A 13957-nucleotide genomic window follows, 5' to 3' on the forward strand; every position below is an offset into this window, starting at 1 on the left:
GAAATCAGCACTGGGTTCATATTTTCATACCTTTTTGTATATGCTTTTTGTTCATATCTATGTGTATATTAATAAAACCGGAGATAATACAAGTATTGCTCTCTAATCCACCGAATCATGTAATATCCTGAATTGTTTTTTTTTAATGTGGCATTAAATCTGCTACATCAAAATCAGAGGTATGGAAAGGATTTGAACATAATTTCTCCTCTAGTCAAAGATGTGTGCTTTTGGGGTCAAACTATATGCATTGTAGGAAAAATATTCTCAGAAACATGAAGGTGACACTCTAGGGAGCATGACTGAAACGTACTTTAAAAATATTTACAACTGGAGCTTTCCTTTTGACAACTCAAAGCAGTTGGCAGGTAGGTGCTGGCCTATCCCCCCCCCCCCCCCGCCCTGACCAAGTCTTCTTGTTTGGACAGTTAAAAGGGGGGTTTCTTCAGAGGTTCCAGGAATTCTTTAATGACGTAACTACAGTAAATTTCCTGCAATAAAGTGACTTAAATGAGCTACAGTGAGGCAGTTAAACTTGTTGCCAAGATTAAATCTTCTCATACTTTATCTGGGTAGAGACAGGGAGTAGGAACCCATGATTTAATAGAAGACCATATATCGGTTTTGTATCAATATATCCAGAGAGAGGGTTATCAAAGAACGGGCCTGAGTGAGAACATAGCATGTTGATGCAATGTTTGTGGATCCACAGGCTGCACTGAGTGCCTTTCTTAGGCACTGGGGGTGAAGCGCCCTGTTTGCCTCCGTGACGCTCATGGCACTTATCACATGGAACAAAATTACATTATCTTATTTGTCTCTTCTCCCAGGCTATAAACTCCCTGACAACTGAGGCTGGGAATAATAAGATAAATGATAAATATTGATCATAACTGCCATTTTTAAGTTACTTACCATGTCCAGGCATGTGCGCGTTGCATATATTACTGTATTTGAAGACTCGCTACAACTCTATGAGATACTATCTTATTTTACAGATGGTAACTGAGGCTCAAGAACTAGGGGCAGTAGCCTAGTGTCATGCAATTATTATGGAGAAGAGCTATAATGCTTTCGGTTCATCTTTGGGTTAAGCCAACATGGTGCGCATTGAACTAATTTATGAATGAACGAATGAATGAATGAATGAAAGAAACTATAAAGGACTAGCTTAAGGCTGTTTAAAAATTTAGTTAAGTAAAATATAAATTCATAGGGACAATTAGAAAACAAGTATTTTTGTTATTGTTCCTAGAGGTTATTTTAGCCTGTAAATACCCAAAGAAGACCATTTCCTCCAGATTAGAGTGGAAGAAACTGGGCCGGAGTGTCTCCTTTGTCTACTACCAACAGGCTCTTCAAGGTAAGAAGCTGTAGACTTGATGAGGTGAGAGCAAGAGAACACCAAGTACAGCCTGGGTTCTTTAATTTACAAATGAGAACAGTTCGGGACTTATACTGAGACTGTGGGGTTTTTAAATTATTTCATTTTGTTTTATTTTATTTTATGGTACTTTCATCATGATCTTAATCCCTATCCCCTACTTGCTCCATTCCCCTCACCCACCTCCCCTCTGGGAACCATCAGTTTGTTCTCTATAGTTAAGAGTCTGTTTCCAGGTTTGTCTATTTCTCTCTTTTATTCCCTTTTTCTCACTGCTTTGTTTCTTAAGTTCCACATACGAGTGAGATCATATGGTATTTGTCTTTCTCTGACTGACTTATTCTGCTTAGCATAATACCCCTAGCTCTATCCATGTTGTTGCAAATGGCAAGATTTCATTCTTCTTATAGCTGAGTAACATTCCATTGTATATATATCTACCACATCTTTTTTAGCCATTCATCTATTGATGGACACTGGACTTCTTCCATAATTAGGCTATTATAAATAATGCTGCAGTAAACAGAGGGGTGCATGTATCTCTTTGAATCAGTGTTTTTGTATCTTTTCGGTAAGTACTCAGTAGTGAGATTCCTGGATTATAGGACAGTTCTGTTTTTAAATTTTTGAGGAAGCTCCATACAGTTTTCCACAATAGCTATGCCAGTTTGCATTCCCACAGGGCATAAGATTCCTTTTTCTCTACATTCTCACCAACAGCTGTTGTTTCTTGTGTTTTTGATGTTAGCCATTCTGACAGGTGTGAGGTGCTATCTCATTGTAGTTTTGATTTGTATTTTCCTGATGATGAGTGAAGTTGAGCATCTTTTCATGTGTCTGTTGGCCATTTGTCTGTCTTCTTTGGAGAAATGTCTGTTCATGTCTTCTGCCCATTTTCTAATTGGATTACTTGTTTTTTGGGTATTGAGTTGATTCAGTTCTTTATATATTTTGAATCCTAACCCTTTATCCGTTATATCATTTGCAAATATCTTCTTCCATTCCACAGGTTGCCTTTTAGTTTAGATTGTTTCCTTCACCGTGCAGAAACTTTTTATTTTGATGTAGTCTCAATAGTTTATTTTTGCTTTTATTTCCTTTGCCTCAGGAGACCTATCTAGAAAACTTGCCAAAGCCAATGTCAGATACAGCCTTTGCTCTCTTCAAGGATTTTTATGGTTTCAGGTCTCACATTTAGGTCTTTAATCCATTTTGAGTTTATTTTTGTGTACGGTGAAAGAGAATGTGTTTTCTAAGTGTGCGATGAAACCAACAATGACTGAAACCTAGAACATAATCACCACGAAAACAAAACAGAGAACAGAAGAAGGTGAACTCCGTGGAGACCCTGGACCCTTCATGTCTCAGTTCAGCCCTCAAGGATATAAAATGCAATGCTTCTTGCTGGCCCAGTAGATTAGACTCTTGAGAGAAAGGAGGAAGAGATGATGTGGAAGTGAGAGGGAGGGTCACTGCTTGGTGGTAATCATTTTACTGGATTTCCATATGACCATCTAGAAAGCTAGGCCATCACTAAGAAGCCTATGGAGTTAAGACTTACAATTATAGTGGGGGAAGGGTAAATACAACTACCTTTAGCTAAATAATTGCTTTATTTTTAACTCTTTGTTACACATTTCTTTCCACTTGCTGTTTTTCCTGTTGAATATATAATGAGCTTTTAAAGTATCGATAACAATGGACAAAATGCTATGATGCCTGGGATTTGCCTCAAAATAATTCAGTGTTTAGAGGTACAGATGGACTAGGATAGGCCATGCATGTATTACTATTACCACTGGGTGATGAGATTTATTTTACAATACTCCATAATTTTTTGTGTGCTTGAAATTTTCCATTATAAATATTTTAAAAGTTGGAAATATAATTTAACAAGTATAAGAAGCATGTTATTATTTTAGAATACTATGCATTACTTTAACTTTAAAGAATTAAAATGTGTGAACAAATGTTCAAAGTCCATAAAGAATCTACCCCTCTTATTCTCATCTATCAAGATAGGACTGCTGCGGGCCACAGGGTTGTCTTTGCTTGAATTTTCTACTATTGCCAATCTAGCACCTGAATGTTATATAAAACACTATTTTCATTCTGTACATATTGCTACCAAAACTAATCAAAAGAGTGTTCTTAAGACCCCTTCACCTTTTCTTTTGTGGCAGTGTGATGTGGGCCACCGCCCAAAAAGTTACTGTTCCAGCTAATTGAACTAGATGCTGCAGTGTCTTCTGAAGATGGGAATGTTTGTATAAGCATATTAGAAAGGGGATGAGGCAGGAAAGAGGGTTGAATCCTCTAAAATATGAGAATATTGAACTGAATGTTCTTTTGTGAACCATATGTCATTCTAAAAAAAAAAAAAGAAATTTGAAATAGCAGCATCTGTATATAATGTTTTGAATTTTTATTTTTTTATTTAAATTCAGTTAGCCAACAGATAGTACATCATTAGTTTCAGATGTTGAGTTCAATAATTCATCAGTTGCGCATAACTCATCACAACACATGCCCTCCTTAATGCCCATCACCCAGTTACCCCATCCGCCACTCACCCCCCCCCCCAGCAACCCTTGGTTTGTTTCCTATACTTAAGAGTCCTTTTTGAGTTTTTAAATTGGGTTTATTAATAGGAGAATATATGCCTTTGTCGCTGAATAAAGTGACTTGAGGAAGGTAGTATATAGAAAGTTATTTGCATTGTTATTAACATCAATGTTTTCTTTTTCTAAAAGGTGATTTTAAAGATCGAGCCGAGATGATAGATTTCAGTATACGGATCAAAAATGTTACAAGAACTGATGCTGGGAAATATCGCTGTGAAGTTAGCGCCCCATCTGAACAAGGCCAAAACCTGGAAGAAGATACGGTCACTCTAGAAGTCCTAGGTATGATGTGCTTTTATCTGTGGGATTACTGTTCCCCACCTTCTTCCCCATCACCCAGGCAACCTGGGGCCCCAGTCAGGAAAGTTCTAGAAATCACCAGCACTACCTTTACTGTAAAATCTTGGCTATTGCCTCTTTTCACCGCATTTGCTGCTGAAATTTTACTCTTACAAATTTCTTCTGACAAAATCTCTTTTCATTTCATATTAAGGTAGATCTTAATGACCCTATCGTGTACATAGGAGCGTTTCGCCAAAGAGTTTATTTTTCAGTCCCTTTCAGTATATGTGGTCTATCTCTTACCATATAAAACCCTATAACATGAAATAACAGAAAGCCAATAAAACAAGAAAGTAGGCCAGGGAAAGTATTGGAAGTTATTTGATACAAAAGAAAAGAGAAGAGAAGGGAAGGGACAGGGAGGGAAGGGGGAAGGAAAGGAAAGAAAAGAAAAGAAAAGAAAGACAAGAAAAGAAAAGAGAAGAAAAGAAGCATTTGGTAAAGAAGGAAAATGAGTATTTACTGTGTAGCTAGTACGTGTTAGGCTCTTTCGCATATGTAATTTTACTTAATCTTCACTGACAGCTTCATTTTTATAGATGAGAAAATAGAAGCTAAATAATTTCCCCAAATCTACACAGCTAATAAGTGTCTGGACCAGGATTTGGATCCTGGTGGGATTAACTGCAAAGCCAATATGTTCAGCTTCCGTGAGAACCACTGATAGGTATTAACAGCTCATGATGACAACTGCTGGAGGAACATGATCTTTTGTTCTCCACAGATGTTAGTATAAAGTGCTTATCACAGGCAGTAAAATGACTCCTCTCCTTTCTCTGTATAACCCAGGGTCTTTCTAAAATACTAGTGGTGCACTAGTAGAGCAGAAATTTAACTCAGAAAACCTTGCAGGAGCTCGGCTGGTGTCTTAGTCTTCTACTGCTACGTAACAGATGATCACAAACCCAGCGGCTTAAAACACCAGCCATTTATCAGCTCACAGTTCTGTAGGTCTGAAGTCCAGATCGACAAGGCGGGGCTCGCTGCCCAGGGTATGATAAGGCTGAAATCAGGGAGCCACTGGGCTGAGTTCTTGTCTGAAGGTTCTGGGGAAAAGTCCACTGCCGAGCTCACTCTTGTTGTTGGCGGATTTCAGTTCCTGTGGCTGTACAACGAAGACTCCATTCCAAGCTGGCTCTGAGCTGGGGTCACACTCGGCTCCTGGGGGCACCACGTTCCCCACCACGTGGCCCTCTCCATCTACAGTCCAACAGAAGCACGTTGAGTCCTTCCTGTGCTCTGAATCTCTGACTTTGCCTTCTGTGATCACCCAGAGAAAACAACTTTTCAAAGGGTCATGGAATTAGGTCCCACCCATCTATGTAATCTCCCTATCTTAAAAGACAATAAATTTGGGACCTTAGTTACATCTCCAAAATCTCTTCAAAGGAGTACCTAGATTCGCGTTTATGGGTCAGGCCTGCAAATGGCATATATGACTTTTCCCACATGCCATTGACCAGAACTCATGCATATGACCCCATCTGGCTGCAAGGGGGCTGGTGAATGTGATCTGGCTGTGTGCCCATGAAGAAAGGAAATGGATCTCTTGAACAAGTAGCCAGTCTCTACCACAGGTGTCCAATAAGCCCATCTTAACCTGGCTGGGAAAATCCTTGTTTAGCTTGTAAATAACTGGTGCCATTTGAATTCCCTCCTTCAGTGGCTCCGGCAGTTCCATCCTGTGAAGTACCCAATTCTGCTCTGAGTGGGACTGTGGTAGAGCTGCGATGTCAAGACAAAGAAGGGAATCCCGCTCCTGAGTACACATGGTTTAAGGATGGCGTCCCTTTGTCAGAGAATCCAAAACTTGGCTCCCAAAGCACCAACAGCTCCTATACAATGAATACAAAATCCGGAACTCTGGTAAGGTCATTTCAAGCACTGGTCTTGTATCTGGAGAAGAAAAATTATTAGACTGGAAATGATGGAGAATAGAGGGCTGATACCGTTGCTTAAGTGGAGAGAGGAAAGGGCAGCGGGAAAGATGGTGGTAGACGTCCAGGGAAGTGATGGAAAAGGCTCTACCAGAGATGGGAAGACAATACAAAGAACTAAAAATAATAATTTTAACAAATGTTAAGAGGTTCATTCCTTCACTCTACTAGTACACAACAACATTCAAAAACTAGATCCTTTGGTAAGTAATAAAGCATATTTGATAAAGTGGCTAAATAATAAAGCATATCGACGGACGTGGCTCCTTGAGGGGGACCACACTCCCGCCCTCGCAGCACCAGCAGACTCAGTCAGCAGGTCCGATAGATTTTACACTGAGACCTTGGGCAGAAAAACTGCCGTCACACGTTGCTATATTTACTTTTCAAATTTATTTTTTCTCAGAGCAGGTGATAAAAGCCCCAAGGAAAGTTTGATATAGATTCACTTTCCCTACTTAGCCTCCACCCTTGAAATATCTTATGATGTCAAAGGGAGGCACCAGGGTGGGTTCTCTCCTGAGAAATAGGCAACAAAGACTCCAGTGTATGGATGACAATGACTTTTAGTGACCAGTTATGTGCTAGTAGGTCATTTACGGTTTTAGTCTAGCTTATCGTTAATACTTACCCTTGGCCTTGCATTCCTGGTGAATATTTTTATAGTCTGGCTTTTGAGACAGTGAGAGATGATTTCGTAAAGTGAAATACACGAGGGGAAACTTCCTTTTACATGTTGAAGCATACAGAACAAAGGGGGATGTGGGTAGTGGGTAATGACAAGTGAGAGAGAAAAGGGTTAGTAGATCAAAAACCCGGCTGCTCTTAGGAACATGTATTGCATGACAATCCAAGACCACGAGGAGGTGCTCCTTAGAGATTCATGGCTGCGGTCAACGGTGACCACGGCGGTACTGAGGGTGTGACAGGAGGGCACCGAAAGCATGATTCTGGACACCCCTCTCTCCCTCTGTGCTGGTCCTAGCAGGATCCTTTAAGGCATTCAGGATCCACCGCATTTCCTTCCTCCCTTCCCTTCATTCCTGCCATCCATCCACCCATCACTCCCTCCTTCCTTCCTTCCTTCCTTCCTTCCTTCCTTCCTTCCTTCCTCCCTCCCTCCCTTCCTTCTTTCCTTCCTTCCCTCCCTCCCTTCCAGAAATTCACCAAGGAGATAAATCCACTAATAACAGTTATGAAGCCTGTTACACCAAAGTCTTGCCTTTCAGTTTTTTTGGCAGAGAGTAGAAGGAGCAAAGGTTAGACCTTTCAGAAAATCCTTTCAAAATTTTTAAAAATTCCACTACTGGTAGAATTTGTAATGCTCTAAACTACACTGATTAAGATTTTCCTCGACCCTCTGCTACTTCCTGGTAGTAGCTCTGGCACTTTAGAGGAGGCGTTCATTATTTGCTGCTATAGTGAACTCACTGTGGCTGAGAAAACTGCATCAGCCCTTCCCGAAAGCCCAAGGAGGCCTTCTTTTACAAACGGTGCTTCCTGGGAATTAGAAATACCGACAAAACTTTAATACTACCATGTGCTGTAAACTTTAAAAAATGCCCATTGCCTTCCTAACCTACCACTTCCTCAGTATCACAAAACAAAGACACTTCCCTATATATATTTAAGTCTTTCTCTGTCAAAATAAACAGGAAGCCTAGCTACTGACCCCTTGGAGGCATGGCAGAGTCCTGAATTCACAGTAGAGACATCAAGTCCTAACTCCTGAAAAAGGAAAGACCAACTTAATGCTAAAATTCAAGAGACACGGTTACTTTAGGAGTCTACTTACAGATTTATTGCTTAAAATGTATATTTATTTTCCTTCCACAAATAGCAATTTAACACTGTTTCAAAACTAGACAGTGGAGAATATTCCTGTGAAGCCCGTAATTCTGTTGGACATCGCAGGTGTCCGGGGAAACGAATGCAAGTAGGTAAGCATGAAAAATTGGTTCCTCCCATGCTTATTGGGAGGAACAATGGTTTGCAGTGAGAGTACACATGTACTTGGGGATGGGAAGGAGCAAGGGGTAGGACTGCGCCTGAGTGATTGGAAGAATGAACCAGAGGGAATGTTTAAAATTAGCTTGACATAATGTGTTGCAGAAAGCAATCATGCTGTTCTTAGTCCATGTCCCAAACAAGCCAAGAATATTTAGCACTCTACTTTTCAAGTTTTTGAATTTTTCAAATCATTGTTTTAAAAATATGCTTGTCTGGGCAGTCTTCTTTCAAGCAAAAGCTAAGAGTCTTGTAAATTGCTCAGGGTCAAGGATTTGGTATGGGGTTCAATTTCCAGCTCTGTCACGTACTAGCTACATATTTCGGGTGAATTATCTAACCTCAATCTCCCCAAAATAGAAGTAGTAATATGCTGTCTTCGTTGGGTTATGGCTCAATCAGTAGAGCATGGGACTCTTGATCTTAGCGTCATGAGTTCAAGTCCCACATTGGGAGCAGATCTTACTTAACAAAAAGAAAAAGTAATCGGTATTTAAAAGGGTTAGGATAATACTGGCATATCGTGAGCACTCTCAGGAGTTGGCTATTTTAGTGGTTGATCATTTTTCCAATCCCCTAAAATACTGTGCTTTACTTATCCCACGGTGGGCTCTCAAAAAAGACATGTCGAATGCAGTTATGAATCTCTATCTGCTATAAAACACGGCTGTCATACACTTCACAAATTAGCTTCTTAGAAGTCAATAAAATCAGACGCAGGAATCTTTTCAGATTATAAGAGTTTCAGAGCACACATTTTTTTTCATTTCATTTTAATAATTTGGTTCAATTTTCCCTTTGTGAAAGTCCTGTGCTTTGAAAAAGAGTATGTAATAGGGCTAGCTAGAGGTGGCCCTGTGGGGTTAAAGGTCACTTGGGAGGGCTGCACCCTGCAGGAGAATACCCACGCCAGTCACATGGCTTTCTTTGGAGCTGAATGAGTTTTCCATTATTGGTGAAATTGACACAGATGATGATGTAGAAGAATTTTGAGTAGAATTGGGGGGTGTGGTGGTTGAATACGTGACTTCACTGAACTTTGAAGATCACTTCCAATCTGACATTTAATCCTTTGAAGTATTATCTCCCCAAATGAATGCAAGAATACCATGCATGTAATTTCTGAATCATGGAACTTCAAGTTAAGATTCTTGCAAAGCTCAATTCTGTTCATATTTTCAATCACTTTTGGAACGTTTCCTGTAATTGAATCACCTGAACAGGCTTCAGCAGCATGGAACTCTCCCTGTGACGGTATAGCGGCAAAGGGGAGCTCATTTGAATTTTTTCAATTTAATAACTACATCTGTCCATCTACTTGACCCAAATTCATGCATGATTTATTTTGCATTCCAGATGATCTCAACATAAGTGGCATCATAGCAGCTGTGGTAGTTGTGGCCTTAGTGATTTCTGTTTGTGGCCTTGGCGTGTGCTATGCTCAGAGGAAAGGCTACTTTTCAAGTAAGTGAATTTCACCCTTCTTTGCTAGACAACTCCCTGTGGACATATAGAATTTTCTTACGAGACCTCGTTTCTCCTAATTGGTTCTAACAAAGTCTCGAGTGTATTTTTCCTTGACTTTTCTGCAGTAGAAAATGTGACATGTAGGTGAGTTATGAAGCACCTGGGCAAACAGAGGGAGAAAAGGCAGAGCTTCCTCACGGCAACATTCGGGAAACACCACAGAATATGTGAGAGGCACCGTGGGGTGGCCTAATGGAGTGATACCGAGAGAGAGTCAATGTACATGGATATTTATAGCATACTGACATGTATTTAAGAGCCTGTTAAGTTAGGAAGTATATATCTCAAGATGTAAATTTATTTCCAGTTTTATCATAAGAAGTCTCATTGAAATAAATTAGTAAATATTTTACCAGTGTAGAACAGTGGAATGTTGAATGTCAAATTTAGCACAGCTGTATATAGCATTGTTCGATAAAAACTAGAAACCTATAGTATTACAGTTGCTTCTGGACAAAGTTTTTAATTCTTTGAGTTTAGACCTCTTATAACTCCAAACCCCCATTTGATGATAAAATAGGTTTGATATGAATGAAATGAAAAAATAATGATGTTTTATTCTCTTAATGTATTTCTTTACTCCCAGTCTTTAAAATTTTCTGAGAGCTCAAAAGCTGCAGAACTCCATCAAGTCCACTGGGAATGGTGTATAAAGCATAATTTTTTCATAGACTAGTAAATAAATTTATAGCATATGCAAGTTTTAGACCCACTTTTATAGTGAGCAGTAATTTTAGAATTTAGGTTTAAAAAACATACTAACGTAAAACTTAACCTATAAATAGATATGAAGTGTCATAAGATGTTTCCACGGCAGTGTTTCAAGAACGTTCCCTATAATTAAGAATAGCTGCTCTGTGAATTAATAGCTCTTTTCTTTGGTGCTCTGATCTTAGTCTAGCGTAAATGTAACTTTATGAATGGAATCCAGCTGAGTCCCCCTGCTGGTCACCAGTGAAAGGACAGACAGATAAGATTACAACTGCAAAATTCTCGTTATCTTTCTCTACTTGCAGAGTATCTGAGTATCTTTATTGGAGACTTGGTAAATGCATTTTTCTTAAAATACTAAATTAATTAAAGATCTGACTTGGGTATTATGAATTTATTAGTGAAGAATATACCCCCATTCTCAGCTGGCAGAAAAATCTATTCAAGAGGATCATTTTCTTGAACTTGATTTCAGACGGGAGTTGGCAAACTATGACCGGTGGACTAAATCCATTCTGCCACCCACCTGTTTTTCTGTGGCCCACAAGCTAAGAATGGTTTTTACGAATGAACATTTACAACCTGTTTGATAATAAGGAACACTAACTTTGAATCCCAATTAAGAGAAATGTTATCCCCAGCCAACAAGAGAATTCTATTTTTCCAATTAATAGACCTATACTAAAAGCTTTGATTATTATTATTATATTTCGAATTTTATTAATAAAAATTTTTGGAAACTTGGTCTTCCTATATAAGTACCTACTTAATATCCTCAATTCTACCCCTTGGCCCACAAAGCCTAAATATTTGCCTTGTGGCCCTTTACAGAAAAACTTTGCCAACCCTTGATTTAGAAAATACAAATGTCACTGAGAGAGAATCAAGACTGAGAAGAAGAAATCAAGCCTAAACTCGCTTTTATATGAATATGTATCATGCCATATTAACTCTTGCATTAATGATATACACTTATTCTTTTGTAGAAGAGACCTCGTTCCAGTAAGTATACTTTCTTAAATGCATGCCTTTCCCCCGTATTAGCTAATTTTCTGTTAATCATCTGTTTAAAGTCAAACATGGAAAGTTGGGTTGTTTACAAAGGTTTTATCCTATGGGAAGTGACTCAGATTCATCCAGAAATACATCCCATCTCATGCCTAATGCCTAACTGTCAATGTTGTTTAATTACCTAGAGAAGACATGTAGTCACTAATTTGACTCTGTAGGCATTTCAATAGTACTACTTTAAAAAATATATTTGCTAATGAATCATGGAACACTACATCAAAAACTAAGGATGTACTGTATGGTGACTAACATAACATAATAAAAATTATTATTAAAAAATATATATTTGCCATATTTTGCTAAATTAAAAATTTTCAAATAAAATTTTACCGAACAGCCGTTTTCACATTGAATTGAATACTTATTTTGTGTCCAACACTGTCCTAGGGAGTGGCAATACGGCAGTGAACGAAATGGGTCATACAACTCTCTGCCTCATGGAGCTTACATAGAGAAAGGTGGAAAGTAAACACACATGTAAACTCTACAGTACATCAGACTGTGAAAAGTATTAGGGAGGAAACTAAAGTGGATGAGAGAATAGAGGATACACGAGTAGGAGTGGAGATTGTCTTTGAGGGTGGTTAGGTGATTCATTCATGGATGAAATGATGTTTGAGAAGGACCGGAAGGAGCAGAAAGAGCAAATTATGCAGATACCCATGAGAAGAGCGTGCACGCAGAGGAGAAGGAACAGATGGAAAGGTCTAGCGGCCAGGCACACCTGGAGTATCCGAGGCACATCGAGGGGATCGGTGTGGCTGAAACTGAGTGAGGACAATGGAGGGAGGGATGAGTGCCCAAAAGCAGTGGAGGCCAGATGATAGGGCGCCCCTTCTAGGCAGTTGTGAGGAGTTTGACTTTGATTCTGAGTAAGATGGGAAGTCATTGGAAGGCTGTGAGTCAGGAAGTAGTATCCTGTTACTTAATTCTTAGAAGCTCACATTCACTGCTCTGTTAAGAATCAACTATAAGGTAGCAAAGAGTGGAGGAAGCAGTTAGGAAGCTACTCAATTATTAGCCAGCCAAGAGAAAATGGTGGCTGGTTCCAAGTGATGGTGTTGGAGATGTGAAGTGAAAGGATTCTGGATACATTTTGAACAATTTAACTGACTGGTTGGATGTGGATGTGGGAGAAACAGAGAAAAATCAAAGAGAGCCCCATGGCTATGAGAAGAATGATGTTACCATTTACTGAAACGTGCAGGTCTTCGAGAGGAGCAGGTTTGGGAGCGTTAGGTGGGAAGGTCTGGAATGTTTGGGAACTTTAAGTCTGTTCCCAGACTTCCTGCTCAACCCTGGTCACTCGGTCTAATCTGATCGCAGTACAAGTCCAAGATGAGCTCCAAGTTACCAGGACTAGCAGGAACAAAGTGGGAGAGTTCAGAAAACAGTGTTGCCTGATGGTATATAGCCACCCCACATCCCACACCAGGCAATTGTGAGGATTTCCACTTTTATTGGGGAAGATGGAAAGTAATTGGAGGGTTTTGAGCAGAAGAGAGCACCATCTTACATAAGGAGCAAAGTTGGCATTGCTACCGTAAGGAAGGTTATTCTCTTCAATCTCAATGTCTCTTAATGACCCAGGTAGGAATCCGGGAGGCAGTATCTTTATTCCTAGATACATCTCCTGCCATTTGTCAAATCCATGGCCCTTAAAGGTTGTTGGATAATGAACTGAATGTTATATTAATTTGCTAGGACTGCTGTCACAAAGTGCCACAGACTGGGTAGCTTAAACAGAAATTCATTTTCTTAAGCTCCGGAGTCTACAAGTCCAGATCAAGGTGACAGCAGGGTTGGTACTTTCTGAGGGCCGTGAGGGAAGATCGGTCCCAAGCCTCTTCTCCTTGGCTTGTACATGGTCTTCTGTCTTCACGTTGTCTCCCCTCTGCCTCTGTTTGTCTCCACACTTACTCTTCCTATAAGGCCAGCAGTCATATTAGATTAGGGTCCACCCTAGTGAACTCATTTTAATTTAATCACCTTTTTAAAGACCCTATCTTCAAATACGGTCACATTTTGAGGTATTGGTGGTTGGAACTTCAGCATAAATTGTTGAGGAAGTCACAGTTCAGCCTATAACAGATAACTAGAACCCTAGTCACCATGTAAAACTTTCTTTCCATGGGAAAAAAATGAATTTTGATTATAATGTTCAAGTTTTCAAAATGCTAAACATTAACAAGTTGCTAAGTTAAAAGTGAGTAAGTCTCTGTTTGCATGTTCCAGAGAAATCTTTAGCCCTAGACTGCAGTGAGATACACAGGGCTTCACAGGCTGATACTTTGTTATATGGCTTTCTCAATGGGATAGTGTGTATAAATGTAAGAAATTCAGTTAGGGTTGCT

At 39.5% G+C, this 13957-nt stretch overlaps 1 protein-coding gene across 3 annotated transcripts in view; it reads left to right on the forward strand.

The window, feature by feature from the left end:
- The window catches only part of JAM2 (junctional adhesion molecule 2), an 81557-nt gene that overhangs the window by 63850 nt on the left and 3750 nt on the right, over positions 1 to 13957 (forward strand). For 2 of the 3 annotated variants that reach the window (XM_045785462.2, XM_045785461.2), the window contains exons 3-8: positions 1256 to 1363; positions 4138 to 4290; positions 6014 to 6216; positions 8128 to 8227; positions 9651 to 9758; positions 11519 to 11534. In XM_045785462.2, coding sequence (XP_045641418.1) covers positions 1256 to 1363; positions 4138 to 4290; positions 6014 to 6216; positions 8128 to 8227; positions 9651 to 9758; positions 11519 to 11534 — 688 coding nt within the window. Of the gene's footprint in view, positions 1 to 1255; positions 1364 to 4137; positions 4291 to 6013; positions 6217 to 8127; positions 8228 to 9650; positions 9759 to 11363; positions 11494 to 11518; positions 11535 to 13957 lie in introns of those variants that run through there. The other variant, XM_087861745.1, reaches the window with a different exon arrangement.

The sequence above is a fragment of the Ursus americanus genome, chromosome 4, assembly GCF_024610735.1.
Source record: "Ursus americanus isolate L20-20 chromosome 4, mUrsAme1.1.p, whole genome shotgun sequence".
NCBI lineage: Eukaryota > Metazoa > Chordata > Mammalia > Carnivora > Ursidae > Ursus > Ursus americanus.